General features: G+C 37.5%; 2 protein-coding genes across 3 annotated transcripts in view; both read left to right on the top strand.

The window, feature by feature from the left end:
- The first annotated feature begins 4 nt into the window (after positions 1-4).
- On the top strand, positions 5-2741 carry LOC105458553. Of its 2 annotated transcripts, none has more exons than XM_011703953.1 (3): positions 5-267; positions 662-1280; positions 1480-2741. In XM_011703953.1, exons 1-3 carry the CDS (start codon positions 177-179, stop codon positions 1997-1999), a joined length of 1230 nt encoding a protein of 409 aa, XP_011702255.1. In that variant the 5' UTR covers positions 5-176; the 3' UTR covers positions 2000-2741. The 2 variants fall into 2 exon arrangements, with proteins under 2 accessions (XP_011702255.1, XP_011702256.1); XM_011703954.1 differs by having other exon boundaries at positions 190-267; positions 627-1280.
- Positions 2742-7402: 4661 nt separating this feature from the next.
- LOC105458551 (lachesin-like) overlaps positions 7403-19640 on the top strand; it is a 280519-nt gene continuing 268281 nt past the window's right edge. Inside the window, exon 1 of the mRNA XM_011703947.1 lies at positions 7403-7729. The gene's annotated coding sequence lies outside the window, so the exon portion shown is untranslated. The remainder of the gene's footprint in view (positions 7730-19640) is intronic.

The following is a 19640-nucleotide window of genomic DNA, read 5'->3' as shown; positions in this document are numbered from 1 at the left end:
TTTCATCATCATTTAACGTTATTTGTTGCGACAGTTGTCTAAACTTAGCTTAGAAGTTTTTCTCTCCTCTATTAAAGATTTTAATAGCAAGTGTTTTATAAGAAGCAAAATACGTGAATTGAATAAGTGGCTCGTCATGTTGGTATAACTTCTGTTATCGGTCAGATAAATAAAGAATGCGCGGAGGGGAGATCTGTTTGGAATGTATAACGGAGCTCGTGAACACTTGTAGTGGAACGCGTTGGGAGATATATTTAGAACCTGCTGGTAAAGTTTTTGGTTATATTACTTTCGGGTAATCTTTATAATTATGGCAGCTGCGTACGCTATTCATTTAAATTATTGATAAAAATGCTCGTTTACATCAACGTCTATGTTGCATTTTGACTCACTCTCGAGGCTAACGACACGGTTAAAATGTTTTTTAATTATTCCGTCGCCCGCTGACTCGTTGCACTTCGTGACGATAAACATTATTAACGCGCATGGCACTCGTCGCGACAACGTTATTAGAACGAGCGGGCTCGCGTAATAAAAAAAAAATCCTCATAATTCTCGACTTTCCGGCTTTAAGCGCGCGCTCTCGCAGTGCCGGTGTCCTTAATTGCTGCCGTGTTTTATTACAGCGATATTATTTTCCCTTTCGCTATGGCCGACCCAGATCCCTCCACGAAGTCGGTGGACCCAGTAGAGAAGTGCGAATGCAAATATTGCGACTTCATAAGGCGTATATTGATACCGGAGATGGTCCATAATCGTTATTTCTGCGAGCCCGGATCCAGAGAGTTCGTCGAGTTCGATTCCGTCGATGTGGAGCACTTTGATCGGAAGAGCAGTAGCAAGAACACGCTACACCGGGTGACGGCGCGCGTAAAGTTTTCCGGAGTGACATGTAGCTTTCCTCTTATTATCAAGCTGCTTAAACACATGGAAACTGTGCCGTCCGGTCCATTCCTGAACGAGGAGATGTTTTACAGCAAGATGACGCTCAACTATGGAACGGACGGCATCCCGAAGTGTTATGTGTCCGACCTGGGTCGATTCGATGGTCAGCCTGTTATCGTATTGGAAGATCTGGCCACGCGTGGTTATACGCAAGTAGATGATAAATTGGACGAGGATCACCTGAAATTGTGCATGAAAGCTTTGGCAACGTTTCATGGCAAGGGATTGAAGCTGAAGGCAGATACGTTTCCCATTTTCAAGGAGTTCTATGCGAAACTGTCCGTACCGATGGATTGGTTGCACTTTCATACAAGCTCTTCGACAGGCAATCCCAGGTAAATTTCGATTATTATTTGTGCACACATTCCAAATTAAAAATTACGTCTTTATAAGAAGAACATATTTACATTGATTCATGGTTTTATTATATAATAATAACTAGTATTATAATCATATGTTATTAATATTATTTAAAAAATAATATAATTGAAAAGATATATAACGTATCTATCTTTGATCTTATGTCACTTTCAGCATATCTGAAATTATTGGAACATCGTTATTGAATCCTGGATTTGGTTTAAACATTTCATTAGGTCCCATTTTGTTACTTGAGGCAGCTCTCTCCGAGAAAATAAGAAATAAGCAAGACGTAACGACTGAAATGGAGCCTAATGATTTTTGGACCATCTGTCATGGTGATTTCACGCGGAATAACTTGTTATTCGAGTACGAGAATGGGAGACCGAGCGACGTAAAAGTGATTGATTGGAGCACAATGAGGTACTGTTCACCATCGATCGATTTCGGTCACATTCTCCTCGAAAATCTACCTGACGACGATAATCTGTCGAAGGTCACGATATTTTGCCAGAATATTTTAGAGATTTATTTAGACACGGTGAAAGATGAATATCCGGAAGTAGATCGTGAACTTTTGAAACGAGACATTATCGCCAAGCTGCCGTTTGCGTACGGCATGATTGAAAATCGGATGCTTAAAAAGGCAGGGATGATGTTGCGTGCCCTTGACCAGCTAGGTAGCTTCGACTAAAGTCACTATCGTCATTTATTGTTACAGTTTATTTGATTTTTTACATTTTACCTTCGCAATATTTGTTCCATATATTCAATCTTATTACGACTTTTGTTTAGACTTGTACATTATATTTAAAGTTGCGAGTCATGATATACACATATCTGAAGGACGCATTACGAGTCGAGTCATAAGCGTTAGCTTTTACCGTAAATAAGGATCGCGATATTTCGGGCACTCTCAGAAATCGATATCGATGTCGACGATCCGACAGCCTCAGTTCCTCTCAAGGAACCGGTCGACAGATCACTCTGCTCACTACCGTCGCCTATAATAATACTATTACAATTCATTATCAGAACGCTGTCCGCGCGCGACATAGCTAGAAACTTAATAAAGTCAATTTAAAAGAAAAACTTAGAAAAATAACTTGGTGCCTTGAAATCATTCTGCCGCTCTCCAGAATAGTCCGCCACCTCATTATTATCAACCTGAGGCCTTGCCTCGAGTTGCGACCGTGGAATTAACCCGGTCATACGCAATTACTCAACAACTTTATTATACATATTCGTACAATTTGTACACGAATATCTTGACATACATCAAAATGAATGTCGTATATTTAAGTTCAAGGGTTTATTTTTATCGTTCTACTATGATTTTATATACAATGTAATTAGTGTGAGAGTAAGTAGAATATCACGATACTTTATGCATCTAATATTTGTATATTAATAATAAATTTGAATTAACGAAATTACCGGTTTGATTCTCACAATTTTTATTTCATGCAAAGTAACAGAATTTCCGAGATTTCCAACAAGTATAAAACTAATCGTTTGTATAATTCGTGACAGGCATATTAGCGTTATTATTAAGGACGAAATTAATATTTCATATGCACGATGTTATAAAAGTTTTATTATACATTGTTTTTTTTCGTTTCAGTGTTTTTTTTAGACAGCTTATTAGACTTGCAGGATTGGTTGTTTTTATATGGCATATGCACATCGTACCACAGCTGCTACTGCGATATACAGTATCAGTGGCCGGCGATGAAATACAGTATCGCATGCTGCTTGGAAATACAAGTCCATATTGTTGTTGCTTCGGGTTTATTTTTTTTGCTCTCTCAATGCCGATTACCTACTTTGATATTTTTAAATTTATTTGCCATTTATCTTCTATTAGTATTATTCTCTGTTAATTCGTATTATGTACTCCTCGAAATTTTCATCTTAGATACTGAATTATCTTGCGTGTCTTTTTCGAAAAAAATTAGAAAATTATTAGTTATGTTACCTCATCTCTCAGCCGTTTCCGCAGCCTCGGTTTGCTGCGACGCGGTATTTCGTGAAGCTTGAGGTTGAATTCTCATTGGTCGACGTAGTACGGGGTTCCCTTGCTGGTGCAGGGATACCCAATATATAGCGGCCAACAAAAAGATCAGGATGATGACAGAAACGAACATCCGTCTTGCTCTACAAGTGGACTTCACTGCAGCCGTTATGATCGGGGAGCATACCGGCAGGACTTGCATTGATGGAAAGGATTCCTGCACTTTCGTCGATGCACCATGGCTGCCATTACACTGGCCATACGTCCTTGTCAAACTCCACCCCATTTGGAATTTAGTAATTTTGACGGTTTTCTGCCGAAAAAAAGGATGTAAGCCAAATTGAGGTTGAATCGAGTCGAAGTCAAATCAGATTGTCTCGGCCATGACAACGAACGATCATTTGATCTTGTATGTATGTATAAGATTGCCGATCGATTGTACTTGTATAATCGATTAACAAATTCAAAACGTCTTCGTAGATAATGAATTATGAATTTTAACGTGACTCTTTTAAAGTTAAAATTTATAAGTATTAAGAAAGAGAGTAAAAAATACAAGCCAACAATAAAATATCACATCCATTAATGTTTAAATAATTTAGAAGTATTATTCATTCTAGCTAATAATAAATCCTATATTCGATAACGAAACAATGCGAGGTCGCGTATATTTCGTTCTAGCTACACGATAACCATGTCCTGATTTTACGGCGCCGTTATCGCGATTCGAGTAATTTTCTGTTTTGCCGCTGATTCATTTTATTAATGAGACAGCATACAAACAAATACAAATGAGACTATTCCCATGCGCGGTGCTATTCGCGCGTCAGGCGAACATATATCTGGGGTTGACCGCGCGCGCTGAGCGGCTGGGCGCGTAGAGATTTGGCGCTACTGGACGGTCCGGATCGTCCGTTGCAGGAATGGATAGAGTTAGAAGTTGGAAATTATGTACATAGTTGACGACCCCCTTACGGCTTTGGCGTTCGTCTATCTCTGCGCTTACGGTACAGATGTTTGCGGCATGTTGATCGCGGTCCTGCGGCGCGCGTCCGTATATAGTATAACAATAGAACAACAGCATGCTTCTTACGCAGGCATAATACATTTGGCTGCGTTTATGTTTTCACCTGAACAACTTACCGAAGCATGCCGGTGCTTCAGTTTCATAACTGTCGAACGTAAGGTTTGGATTGTTCGCCGCCACCGCCGCGCTACCGCACACGCTAATAAACTATATGCAGCACGCCATATCCATCTTTATCACTTTTGCTTTTCAATTGCCGTCACGAATTCGTTTTTCCGGTAGAATTGTATTGCGATTGATGTAGCGGCCTTCCTGTAAAATCGATAGAATTGCGCGCGATAACAATATGGATTTAATATTCCTTTCAAAATAAAATTGCATCGCGGAATTTTATGACATATAGTAATTGTAAATTATTTTATTTGCGAGGTACAAAAGCAAATTGATATTAAATGAAATTTTTGTATGCGATCCAAAATGGAATTTTTATTCGATTATGAAAACACATATACTAGAGGCGATTATTATATGCTATTATACAATATAATATATATGTAATGTATTTTTAACATTTAGTCATTTTTATATTATTCAAAAGTATGAGATTAATCGAGAAAAATTAGAAAGTGCTTAAACAGGCACAATAGATTATTTTCGTGACGTGTTATTTTGAGAAGTCCCGAGCGAGTTAAGAAAGCAATAAAAACAACTCGTCTAAGTAAAGACTAACTTAATGGTCGACAGTGATGTTCCAAGATTGGACCACACCGACAAAGTTGACGATACTGGTCTCGTCTATTCTTTCCACAGCTTCTCTTTTTTTAATTCCGCGTACACGGAATGAAAGATCTTTCTCGAGAGGATCGCGCGCACGCTTCATAATAAAGCGATCTCCGCAGGAGGCAGATGATTTAATTTTGTGGCCGTATATATATACGCCGAGCCTGGTGCGAATTAGCATTTATGAAAATTTTATCGACCTACAGACTTAACGGCTTCGCGCGACCCAAATTTCGCTGATGCAACGCTAAACGGAAATACATGAAAAATAAAACAGAGCGCTCGATACACGTTCTCTCGACCGAACGCCGCGTGCTGTGCGCCGGTCGCGGGCGCGCGTCCTCGGCGCGGAATCTGGTTGAAAATTTTACGGAATCGTTAATCTTGGAAGACTCTTCCCCCGCCAGTCAGTGTCGCTCCCGGAATATATGTATAACGTACGTGAATGCGCGCGTGACCGGTGAAATTATTATCCGGCATATCCCGACGAGGAATGTCGCACGAAAAATTTTCAAACGCCCGCGTGTTTCTCACCCTCGGCTCACTAAATTTTTCACGCTTGCATACCAACATTATGCCCGAGGCGAACATTTTTCTCGGTCGAATGCACCCCGACGTTGTGCTTCCGTGAAGAATGATCGTAGACTTTACGATGACTCTGGGTATTTAGGCAGAAAAATAATAATAAATGATAATAATTTTATTTTGAATGTATGTAGTACAAGTTTTGAGTTAACGCATCGCTTTATCATTTGTGTTATGAATGTCCGAATTTCCTTGCAAAATCGAGAAAAAAGAATTGCGAAAAATATAAAATAAATTACACGTAAAGCGATTGTAAATATATTTATAATACATATTAATAAATATATGATATATACAATCGCAATATTGAATTAATTTATGAATTTATAAGCGATCGCAATAATTATCAAAACTGCAAACTCCGACTAGATTGGAGCATTAAAATATAAAATATAATATTATTATTATTATATAATTATATGATAATTATTAATTCGCTATTAATTTCAAGATTAGATTACATCACTATATGCACTGTCTTTCTAGTAATGTGCTGCCATCTTAATGTGCTAGCCGGTTTCATTTCGCAATTGCGGCAGCGACGCGCGACAGCTTGGGAACGAAGTGATATCGCTCCGCGTTAAATTTCTATTTTCCGCGCGACAGGAATAAATCGTGCGGATAAATGAATATCGGTAGCGTCGAGCAAAGTGCCGGGTGACTGTTTTAGCTATCGGATTAGTGCGGGCTGCGACGAATCTTTGGAACTCGCTGCGAATCGCGTTTTCTTACTCTCGCACATCGGCGCGTACGCGACATCGACGGTGCGCGTTATAACCATCAAAATCATCCTTAGCACGTTTCACGCGCATTTTATCGCCGTAATTATCGTATAAATTGCGTGATAGCGTATCGGGAGTAATGAAAATCTTACCAGGTATGACTGCAAACGTATTTTGGATGGGCGCTAATAATTTGTCGTATTCAATTGGCCATATTTGATCGCGTCAGCTACGGGCACGAAAGTATACTACGCGCTGCGCGGCGCCACTATCTTAGTTCGTTTCGCTCTCGCCGCGGCGGTTCGAAGCGGGCGCGACCGACGCCGCGACGCCGACGCTGCGACGTCGCTCCGCGTTGCTTTCATTTTTTATTTTTGCGCGGTAGCGTATAGTGCGGGTAAGTAAACAGTAAACATGTATCAGGAGTGGCCGAGTGATGTATCGGCCGGTCATTCGATCGTATCGGACTAGCGCGAACAGTCGCTATGAATCGCTCAACGTGTATAGACGGCCGCGATGTCGTCGACTCGCGCTACTGCAGTCATTGTCCTTACATCGTTTCGCGTTATTCATTCGTCGCGATTGTTGTAAACTATGTGATAGCGCGATCGGGATATCGCTCGGATACGCGTTAATATAGTTTACCGTACGGTTGACCTGCATATTCGAAATATTCGATCTGTAGTGTACAGCGTGAAGTACGCTGAGCGTCCTTTTTCGTCATCGCACAATGTTGCCATCTTAATTGTTAGCGCGTTCCGCGTCGCGGTTCGGAGCAATGCCGATCCAGATTATTCACGCTTCCTATTACGCGACGGTCGTGAATTTCGCATACGTGTGATTGAACGTTCGCGCTCGGCATTTCCGAAATGCCCACGCATCCGGCTGTATTAATTAGAGACCGCGTACGATCGGCATTAATCGCGATTCTATCCATTCGTCGACGTCGATCTTCGCCGCGAATGTTTCTCTTTGACGCACCATGTCCTTCAAATAGACCTCGAACTTCTTGTTGTTCTGTCGCGCGAAGGCAAGTGTCGTGACAACGGGACCGTGACAGGTTTTAGCGTTGTTATTCGCTAAAAGCCAATCGCGCGCGTTTCGGAAGTGTCGGATGAAAGTGTCGGACGAATCTCGTGACGAACTTCGAATTTCCGGTGAGTTTGTGCTTCTGCTACGAGGGAACGAGGGAAGGAATTGGAAGGAAGGAAGGAAGGATCGCATTTCGACGGTTCTGACTTGGAGCAGGAGGTGACGTCCACGATATTTGACTTTAGCGGAAGAAGACATCAATCTGTAAGTGAATTTACTGATATAAAAAATTATTCGTGTTTTGTTTGTTTAACGTCGAAATTAGAAATAAATTCCATTTCGAATTTTTGAACGGATAATTAATATTTACTCTTATCAAGATCGATTATCTTGATTAATTAAATTAATGTCTAATTGTAACTGTAATATAGTTTCTCTCTCTCTCTGCCTTCCTCTATAGAGAAAAGAATCTATTTCAGTAAAATAAAAATACCAATCTATAAATATCACAAAAGAGAAACTCTCTTATAGTTAATTTTATATTATAATTAAAATGCTTCTCGTGTGGCTATCCTATAATTTATATCTCATTTGCATATTTTTACGACATTTGACCCAGTCACGACATAATTGAAATGCTAATAAAAGAAACGCGCTGAATATACACATATATAATTAATATGGAAATTTGCACTGCGCTACGATGCATTTGTATTTTTATTTATCGATTACGTGACGCGGAAGTATTTTTACGTGAGCCACAGCTAAAGAGTTAGATTTCGCGGTCGGATTTCCGGAATGTGGGAATTCGAGAAAAGCGCGCCCGCTGGGGTTCGTTACCGCGAACGGACTGCATTGCCGCGCAATGCGCTGCATTGTACGCGGTGTTAAAATCGCCGTTATCGTTTTACGGAATTTACGTGGCGGCGCGACGTGTCCCACGTGTCTGTAACGAGAGAGAAAGAGACGTAAGGGAGAATAAGAGTGAGAGAGAAAGCTTTTAGTATCTCGCAGAGGGTAAGAGGATAGAGGGGTGGAGGGGAAGAGGAGTAGAGGTGTGGGAAACGTTGCATGCCTAATCAGACAAGGACGGTAGACAGTGCTTTATGCGTTCGCTCCATCTGCAGATTTCCGTTTAATAACGTCATCTGTATGCAGGGGTACATTATCTTTAGCCGTCTCTTACTCGCTTTTCGTTCCCATCCCCCGTTGAAGAATTCCCGCGTATTTTGTGTTGCTTCTTTACTCGTGACGTCACGGCGGTTGTTTGTTACAGCGTGCATGTTAGGCGATCCACGTGCGATCTCCCTCGATAAATAATCCCCCGAATCTCTTCGAATTAGTTTCGTGATTCTCAAATAATTAACTGCTGCTCAGCAAAAGAAACGAAGAATGTAAAAATAAAATTTGCACTTTTGAACGTTTAATATTTAGTAAAAAAACTGCAGTTTTTTTTTACTCTACATATATGTATAATGTATATACATATTTATTATAGATGCTATACGTATATTTTATACTACATCTTTGACATCATTTTCAAATGAAAAGTATTTAATAAAATTTAGCAATTTTATAATTCATTTTTATAAAATATAAAATCCTGGTAATTTAATTATATTGCCAGAGGGTTTTTAACTTTGCTATAATTTTAGAAAGTGGCGATTCCAAACTATTTGCTTTTGTGTTATACATTATAAATTAATGCATTATAAATGATGTAATTTTAGTAGAGACGTATAATTAATAAATCTGCAAAGAGAGAAATGTTTAAAATTCTATTTACAAAATTAAATATATAAAATAAAATAAGATTTTAGAGAGATTTAAATAAATCTATTTACAAAATTAAATATATAAAATAAAATAAGATTTTAGAGAGATTTAAATTTTATTTACTAAGTAATTGTAAGCTTTTTTTCCACGCTACATTTTGTAATCTCTCGTTAAATCTAACGAAAGTATTGAATAAATTAGTACTACGATATCATCTCTCTCTTGAACGTCCATTTTTCTTCGTGTTTAACTTCAAATAAAGAACAGGGAAGTCGCCCCGAGAAAGCTTTCAGCCTGATATCGACTATGTTGACGACCACGGGGCTATGTCTACATAGACGAGCTAAATCTTGGTCTTAACCCTTGCTGCCCTTGTCAAAATATGTATGTCGGGGTAAGTTCCGTGCCTACGATCTTAATCCGACGGTTATCCGGCGCCGGTAATTTACGTGAATTGGTAGCTGCCGTGCGATGACAATCACGCTTCATGCTCGTCTTTAACAAAGCTTTTTGGGAATACATTGTATAATTAACACGTTAAAATATTAATGAACGTGCTATTGCGTAGCAGATAATTAGCAATTAAAGTACGTTCGAATTATTAATGCTTTCATATTCGATCCCGTCTGTTATTGATAAACGCGTTGACACAATTCGGTTGATAAAATTTAATTTGTCCTTTGCGATCCTATCTTATATTTTATTTAAACCTCGAATGATGTTTCTCTGAGCTTTATGTATTTATTATTACATTTTAGATAATTTAACGCTATACGCAATTATTTTCTCATTTTTTTCCATTCACTTCCGTCCAGCTTTTCCATTTACTTTCCGTCTGAACTAAATTATTGCTCGCGAGCATATGCAGAATATAGCATTCATATTTACATTTTATATCGGATATTGCTCATTATTATCCAAAGTTGCTTGTTAAGATGAACTAACGTTATCTTAGTAGGCTCTTTTGTGCGCACTATGGCGAGCATATTGTAGTATTAAGTCAGATTTTACATCGAATGCGTTCGCAGTTATATGCGTGTGTGTTATATACCTATTTGTATCATAGAGCTAAATAGAGATTTAGAAGAAAAATCAAAAGAATACCGCTTGTTTTATTCGAAGCACAATTTTTCCAGGAACAATCTCTTTAAATTGTTGAAAGAATCCGCAGATGAAAGGTAGTAATAAGAATTCACGCACTGTAATGTATACATGACTGCGATTTCCTTTTCGCGTCTAAACGTGCCACTAAACTTAACGGTAGTCATTCGTTGACGCTTTTACGCTTAACGAAATCTGTCGACTGTGGAGTGTTAAGTGAAATTTACACACCGTTAACCTTTCGTATATGTCCCTCTTCTTCACGCGATCGCGCTCGAGATGGGCGACGACGGGCGACAGGCATGCGGATTTTCGATGCGCAATTCCGCGCGACAAGTCATCATCGTCATTCAGGATTTCACATGTGCACTAACAGCGCGCGCAACAATGACTGTCCTCGTGAGACATTTTTGTTTTTTCTTTTTAATACACTTTCCCGAAGGATTTATTCGATCTTTCTGCTTTGATGAAGAAATATCGCAGCTTGAGTGTCGCTATAGAACATGATAAAACAATAAATATATATAATTAGTAAAAGACAAATGTATTGCTATGTAAATCTTTTTGGCGAGACAAATTTTTACGGATGACGTTTTTCGACGGCGTATCGGAGTTTTGGGAAGTTGAATCCTTTTGGGAACAGATCGATTTTCTCTGCAACATTCGCCGAAAAAAAAACTCGCTATCTGGGAGGGGGTCGCTCACGATATTTTGACAATGAGTAATGACAATTTGACAAATGCACCGCGCGCTTTAATCCGCGATGGGCCCGGAGGCATCGAGGATTCGTATTCCACGCACGACTTAATCGATAAATTATCGAGGGATTCGTGGAACATCCCCGAGGGTGGGAGGACGGTTTTGCAGCTCGCGTAATTCACCGATTGCTCTGCATGTACCGTCGTTAGAATGCATAAAAAAAACTGCATGTCCCGACGCGATTCTATGGTGCATCTACGACTTGTTTCCTGTGCAATACGCGCACGTTATTGCAATAACATTGCGAGAATTTTATCCTTCGATCGGTCCGATCGACAGCTCGATCACGACAATTCGTCGCGAATGCGTCGCACAACTATCATCGAGCGGAAATACGGTAGTTTATCTTGTAGGAATTGATGCTACAATACTTTTTATGATTTACCATATACATTGATATGTACGATACATCGATTACTTTTACCTTTTTCATATCGCATCATCTTGCAATGATATAAATAAAGTTAATGTGATAAATTTTAATTAATTAATTACGCGGAACGCGATTCAATCGTTTACTTGAGAAATTATATTGATAAATAAGATTATTTATATACCTAGTCAAAGTAAGCAGTTGGCCTATTTATCATAAGTCTTCTCAAATTTGGCACGCCAAACAGAGCTTCAGCAACGTTATATGCTCATATGCGCGTCCTTTGATACGCGTTATTTACACCGTGGCTATACGCAAATATCGGCATCGCTATTCCTATTTGCTCTCCGTTTGTCAATCTGCACGAACGATGGACTATTACGCGCATCGGTTACGATCGGTATATTAATTGCTCAGGAATGAAATTACAATGCGATAGTCCGTGAACAATATAAACACCATTTTCATTAATCAGATTGTAAGGATGTTTGACGTAATAACCGATGTTTTATCGCCGATTACCGATATTTCCGTTAAAATATTACTACCATTATATATATATAATGTTTTTTTTTTTTACCTAGAAATATTAATTTCATTATATGAACGCATGCACAGAAATTCTTTTATTATTAAAAAATTTAATGATTAATATTCTAGCGGTAAAGTGCAAATAATTAGTAGCTTCGCTATTTTTCGCGAGTGACATCTATATTTTATACACAAGTGATCGATGTTTGTCAGATGAGAAAAAATTACACGGAGCATTCTAGATTTACCAAAAAATAGTTTAGGAAATAAATATTTTTTACTCGATTCGAGACACATCCCGTATAATTAATTATTGTATATAGGGCGAGCGATGATTAATTCTACATGAAATATAGATTCTACGCGAGAGGATCTTTTCTTTTTGCCCAACGGCAGCGTCTGGCGCGAAGGTTCTAATAAATTGAAGTCCGTCTCGTGATCGTCCTTCTCATCCGTGACTTAGAGAACGGGTCACATTCTTCCGCTATATCGCCTATCGCGTAGAGACGAACAGGACTAATTTGAAAATAGAAATGACACCCACAACTGCATTCCAGTCAGCCGAAGGAATCCCTTTATTACATAGCACGCCGTGGAGTATTGCGTGGTGAGGAATGCCCGTCTTTTTAGCGATAATGACGATGCTCTGGATACCAGATGTCGATGGTGAAGGTGAGCCATTTCACCAAGACAACCGCGCCTCGCCGATGTAGTCCATGGAGGATTATCGACAAGTCCCTAACGCGCACGTTTAATGAAGAAATGATGCGCTCGGAAGAGCCGATTTATCGCTTCGCGTTTGCGCTAATTTTCAAGTGGTCGTAATCGGCAGTAATCTATCTGCTATGCATTATCTGTTCCGTCGAAATTATCGTTTGGAATTCGCGTAAATTCCTATACGTAGATTCCTATACGGGCTAACTCCGGCCAACCAAATTTGCCTTCAGTGATAACGATTCTACAAATGGTTAAAAGAAACTGTATTTAAACAAGTTTGGCAACTCAATAATTACAAAATGAAAAATTATATATTACTTTACATAAAGGTATAATTTCGTACATATAATAATATTTTAATAATATTTCATAATATTTAAAATTTTTCAAATTTTATTATTACTTATTTTTAATTATTATTTCAATTCACTATTTGTTTTTGTATCTTTCACTATTTATTTATGAACAGCGGAACATTTGTATGAAGTATCATAAAATGTTTTGACAGCATACATAAATACATAAATGTATAAAGAATATCTATACATATATGTATAAAGAAACGTTGCAAGCCGAATCGTTTTAGTTACACGTTTTATTTCCCACGGAACAATAACATTTTATTACGTTCACACCCGAAGATGAACTGACTGTAATTCGATGGTACCCTCCCTTGTGCTTTTCTCTCTAATTGTAAGTGACGAGTTTGTACTTATTTTTGTTGGCAGCCCCTGCTCGTCTCATTTATCGCGTAAGTTGACGTTAACAGTCATCCCTCTTTTTCTTGCCAAACCGCTGTGAGGAACGTTAATTAATCGATGCTTTCTTTGATTAACAATGCAGCTGTACAAAATGTTATCACGTGGGAAATTTTTACCCGGCCTGGCCGTACGGATAAGATCGCGAACAGCTTACGGATGAGTTTACGTGGTTACCGCGTGTCAGGTGTAATGTATCACACTCCTTTACTTTCGACGCTTTATCATTGTAAAGAAAGTAGAAGATTTAAGATATTTTGGGTGTTAAAAGTATACCGTGTTTCGAGATCTTTATAAAACGTAGATTAAGCACACACTAGATTTGTCGTTTTCCCTTAAGTCAAACACGAATGATATATGCAAAGCTAGGCTATTTTAATTTATATTCATATTCTTTTTAATTAATTAATTATATCATTTAAATTAAGGAAACAAAAACACAGAATAATAATTATTATTTAAAGAGCTTAAACAAAATTATGTAATTATATTTAACGACCGCGCAACATATAAAATTGTCGCTTTTGAACAAGCTCAAAATTTTTTATCTCTTTCGTACAGATATTACCGTACTGCGAAATATATTTTACCTGAAATTATATTCCAGAATTTAAGCCGACGAATTTTATGGTGCCGTTTTTAGGTACATCATTGTCGGAATATTCACGAAAATTCACTTGCATATGAAAAAAGTAGTACGGAGAAGATTGAGAAACTTGTAATCCAATTTTTATTATCGTTACGAAACGGCTGTCGGTTCTTTCACAAACGACCGCGATTCCCTTACTTCTTTGTGCAATTTCACCAACGGTGGGAAAGAATTCTGAATTTACTCTTCGTTATACCGATGCACGAAATGAAAATGTAATGTTAAACGCCGCAGGTTAATAGAAACTCTCTTCGTTCCTTATCTTCGTCACTGTACGTAGTTCTGCAGTATTAACAAGTATGTTCAATCCTTAAAGCGATATGTCCTTTCGGCATATCAAACATCTATAAAGATCCCTTTTAGTTCTGCGATTTTATAGGAAGGACTAAGTATACACGAAAAGCATCGTCTTTTCGAATTACTCATTGCTATGAAATCGTTTTACATTTTGCATCAAAGACTCGTCTTGTGAAAATCGAGCATTTCGCAGATTCTTGCAACTAAGAATTTAGAATTTAGAATTTAGAAATTATTAGTGGAGGATAACTTAAAAAGAAATTCTTTTTTACAAAATAAAAAAAAACACAAGAAGTGTTAAGCGCGCTTTTATCTAAAACGATTGATATTCATTAATATTCATTGATAGCAGTAGTATAATTTTTCATTCTGATGCGATGATAAAGAGATACATAGCTTGAATTAGAGAACAGTTCATTGTGCAGCAGCGAATAATGTATAATAATAGTTCGTTTAAATCTCTCGAATATTTCTAGCTTTTGCGACAATTTTGGCAGATAATAACCACGAACTTTCGTTGTTAAACGTTTATCGATTCCTCATCGATCGACCGTATGCGTGTTCGAGAATCGGTCACATAACTCCGCAGCAAAATAAACAGAACAGTAATTACCGAGTGAAATGGAATTCAACTCATGGTGTTTATCTTTCAATGTAACAATGCATCGTGTCTCTGACGACGGAAGGTACTTACTCTAGCGTAATGGCATTCGCGAATACGGCGATCATTAATGACACTTAGATGATCCAAAGAATTTGAACGGCATTCCCAAGTAGAACGAGGTATTAACGATATTTGTGGGACAATTCGATAGCAGCGTCTTGCAGAAGTTTTTTTTTTAGCGGACGTATAATTACACGAAGGTTTCGCTGCAGAGTGAGCTGGATAATTAGTTTTTCTTTACGCTGTATTAAATAGCGCGCCCATTTTCGAACTTAATCAAACTCTTTTCCCATGTAATGTTTATTTTATTTGTATTTGAGAACCATGGCAAGAAAAATATTTCTGTTTTTCAGTAAAAGTCTGCAAAACTTTTAATAACCTACGTACTTTCAAGATAAATTACTTCATTAATTATATTTTTGTTTTTCAGGGAATGCAAACTATTTATAAAAAAATATATTATTTTATTGTAACGTGCATTTGTCGCGCTATAGGTTAATAGACTTCAATATTTCAAATAATTTGAAAGTATTGGTTGACCTCATTTTATATTATAAAGGTTATAAAATTTATTTCGCTTATCGATATTATCGTTCCATTATCTTGGTTTTATTCGTTTCTATTTCTCATTTATAGCTATTGCAATTTTTTTCTTTTTACTAGAATATTATAAATATAATTATATGTTGTGATAAGACAATAGAATACGATTTGGAAATCAAACATTTGCTTGGTTTCAATTATGGAGATATAGCTGTAGAATGATATCGCAATATGTCGAAATCGATAAAGGAATTATCTTCGAAAGCTTTTAAATCAATTTATTTTCTCGTATGTATCGCAAATATTAAAAGCATATTTGCGACGCAGTCATGAGGCGGTATTACTTGTATACACATATATAGATACAATGGTATATGTGGAATCGATATCGGCAGTTAATGGGAGTGTAATCAGTTTTGTGGTCATACATACAGCGTTATTCATGATGTCAAATTATTACGCGACTGTCAGTGAGACGTTTATTGGGAGGTATATGTAGGCTTGTCTCCAATTTTCCTATCAAATGTCATTTAGCCTATATGTATCGCGCGTAACGGCTCAGTAAATATACCCAGTAAATATACTTATATATACTTATACATAAGGAAACGAATACGCGCTCGCGAGACAAGTTCGAACTAGAAATTCAAAGAACGTCTTCGTATTTGAAACGGGCAATTTTATAGCAGAGATCACGTTGAATGTACGGCAATAATTTTGCTGCGATTACGGCACTTTCATCATGAAACTTACCAACAGCTTAATTAGACGCGAATGGGCCAATTTAAGGTAACTGATAAGGTCACGGAAATGTGACCCCGTTCATCTAATCGTTCGGTTTTAATCAAACGCGCCGCGCTCAGCCCGGCGCACCCTAGTATAACGGGCGCAAAAATTGGCTCGTTAATTTTAATTATTTCGTTCTGGGCCGGGCCGTTTACGCGAATTTCCTGCGCTTGTAATTAGTCGATAGAAAAGTTCATTTGCACAGGGTATTATATCAAATTCACTACGTGCAGCGGTTTTTTAGCCGTTCCCTCTCGTCGCTGGCAAATAGGACATTGAAAAATGCCACGTACGATAAGCTCGCAAAGGAAACTTTTATTCCCACAGTGACGCGCAGTCGTGGAACGTTTTAATGCTTCATATTATCTAGCGCAGCCAAGGAGATCGTGTATACAGACAAATATGGTTATTTAGCTCACAAATCATGGAATATTTACGTTATCATATTTATTGTGTCCAGGTTTCTTGGAAGAAATATTTCAAGAATGTATATATAAATTTGATGCATATACGAATATTTTTCTGTGTTACGTTATCTTTTTGATGGCACTATCGATTATGAAATGGTTTTCATAAATTTTAATATCGCACGTAACGCAACGCTTCACTTAATATCAAAATAAATCGATTTGTCATTCTTCGAGAATGTAGTTTAAAAGTTCACTGTCCTTACATCGTGGCGGAAAATCTATACTCATCCGACGTATTTATCGAGGTAGATAGCTTAAACGAAGATTATAAAGATCGCGGTCCATTAATGTCTTCCTGGAGGTCTATTCAAGCTGCACCGTGTACTAGGTGCATTACTTGATTAAATTGACTTAGTCCTGCACCATGAAGCTCCATTGCGAAAGTCTCTGCTTCATTCTTTGAACGAATCTTCCAAACCAAATCTTATGTAAGTTTTCTTACATAATGGATACAATTATCGTAGCTACGTAATTCCTCAGACACGTTAAATATTTAAATGTTTTAAACATCAAAGTTATTTATTTCATATAATTAGCATTATTATTAAGTTATTAATTAAAATTTATTATTTTATTGTACTTATATTGTTACAAAAAACCATAAATAAAGAGAAACCGACAAAAAATATTCTCTATATTTTATGGAGTCTATTAAGTTAGCACAGTCACTTCTGCACAATCAAATGAAATTTATAAAACTTACTATATATAAGAATTGCTATTTATAATTGCTATTTATTTGATAATTAATTGCTCTGATCCGGTTCTTTTTAGCTCGAGCTGGTTCGCAAAAAAACAATGGCTGTGCTAGTTTAAGATTATTTTGTGTTATTTCTAAATATAAAATCTAATATATATTTGTACTTGATCTTTTGATAATAAGATTCTCTATCATATATACATATATAATATATAAAATTGTATATATATATATATATTTTTTTTTTTTTTGTATATATATTTATATATACCTATATATATACACACATAATTATATATATATATATACATATATATATATATATATATTAAATTAATAGATTGCTGTTTACCGCGATTATGCGAAATGATTTATTCGCGCAGTTAATCAATTAGTTCTTCGACATGCGGTCTGTTATAACCCTAGTTCAATACGCGATCCATAATCATCGACACAAATACTTCTTGATGTCATGGTTGATTAAGCAAATAGAATTATTAATGCTCAGCCTATTATATTGATGTGGAATAACCGAACAATTAACAGCTACACACTCAGTATAATTGCGGGGAGTGATAATTATTGTGGCTCGTCGATAATTCTCGCGATCTCATTTCGTCAAAAATAATATAATCTCGAAAAATTGATTTTTCATGAAACATTAAGTAACGCTGGCTTATTGTTTTGTAGGTTTTATCTGGCGTTTGTACTAAATTAATATTTAATGAGTAGATATTATGGGAAATATTATGTGGAATAATAACGATAATACGAATATCCATTGATTTCAGATTTTAAAGATTCGTGTGTTTACGTTCCGGTGCATTTAGTTCGTATTTACGAACTATTTCGAGGTAACCAAGTCGATCGGTTTCGAGTTCAATAGTACTTTTAAAGTGAGACCGGCCACCAAATTACTTTTATCGGATCGATCTCTCCGTCCCGACATTAGCTTTGCCAATTTGCTTCACAGTCCTGGTCTAAAATATAAGCTTTACCGTTAAAAGACATCAAAGAGACCCTCGGAATAGTCGGTAGATGTGCAATAGCGGACGTCGTTATCGTATATCGAAATCGCACGCAAACGCGGTAAAAGTACTTGCGTGCGGAAACTGTCTTTGTTTGCTGAGAAAATGACTGGGAATGCACGTAGAGCAACCAATCGAAATGACTGGCTTCGCATGCTTGCGCAACACAGCTCGCATATAAAACAGTCGCGAGCGATCGTCATTCAGCGTCGATGCAACCAAATGCAATATCATCTCATTCGGTTGCATCCGATCCGCGTCGCAGTTTCGAGATTTAGCACGTTCCGTGGGACGCATTGAAAAAATTGATCTGTACTTTCGTTTACACGAAGCGCGGCACATTGAACGGGGGATCGGTGAAAATTGAACTTTGAGACCTTGATGGATTTACATGTTTTAATCCCCAAACATGGTTCCACCATTTTTAGGATGATATCCGCGCAGGCGTTTTGTATCGATGAGTCGGTAATTCCGTGAACACGATCACCAAAAACGGATCATCCGATTATATCGGGATTTAGTAGCCTTCCTTTCGGCAATAAATGCCAAAAATTGGACCTGCCGTTATTCATTTCCTCATATAAATGCAAAAAATGCGCATTACGCGCGTTTCGATTTTTGATAAGTTTCGTGTTACAAATTTCGACGATATTTTTCAGGTGAAAGTTAAGTATTTTTTTTTATTTTGCGGAAGAAACTTATCCATCTTTTCATGCCATTTGCTGAGATATGACCTAAAGAACAGCACGTGTTACAAAATAGCGATTTTACTTGTCGCGTATTTTGTGACGCGCGCGTTTTGCACCTGTTAAATCCACCGTTTCTGTCTCGTTTATAGAGCGTAAAAGGGAATGCTTTCGGGCGCGACTTCGGGGTGTCGCAACAGTGTTAGATAAATCAAGAGCAGAGGTTGCCAGGAAACACGTAGAACGCGTGCAGGTTTCATTGTCCTACTTGTCACGTTTATAAGTACACATATGCTCGGTATTGCGCGCTCGAGAGTGAGAGAGAGGAGATCGGAAG

Source organism: Wasmannia auropunctata, unplaced genomic scaffold (assembly GCF_000956235.1).
Source record: "Wasmannia auropunctata unplaced genomic scaffold, wasmannia.A_1.0 LD334508.1, whole genome shotgun sequence".
NCBI lineage: Eukaryota > Metazoa > Arthropoda > Insecta > Hymenoptera > Formicidae > Wasmannia > Wasmannia auropunctata.
This window is presented reverse-complemented; position numbering and strand designations above follow the sequence as displayed.

What these genes read in the sequence shown, in the direction of transcription:
- LOC105458553 (XM_011703953.1), top strand. Translation starts at nt 177, where the DNA reads ATGCGCGGAGGGGAGATCTGTTTGGAATGTATAACGGAGCTCGTGAAC. An exon ending in GATATATTTAGAACCTGCTG is followed by an intron (nt 268 to 661) that starts GTAAAGTTTTTG and finishes TGGCCGACCCAG; the next exon opens with ATCCCTCCACGAAGTCGGTG. An exon ending in TCTTCGACAGGCAATCCCAG is followed by an intron (nt 1,281 to 1,479) that starts GTAAATTTCGAT and finishes TGTCACTTTCAG; the next exon opens with CATATCTGAAATTATTGGAA.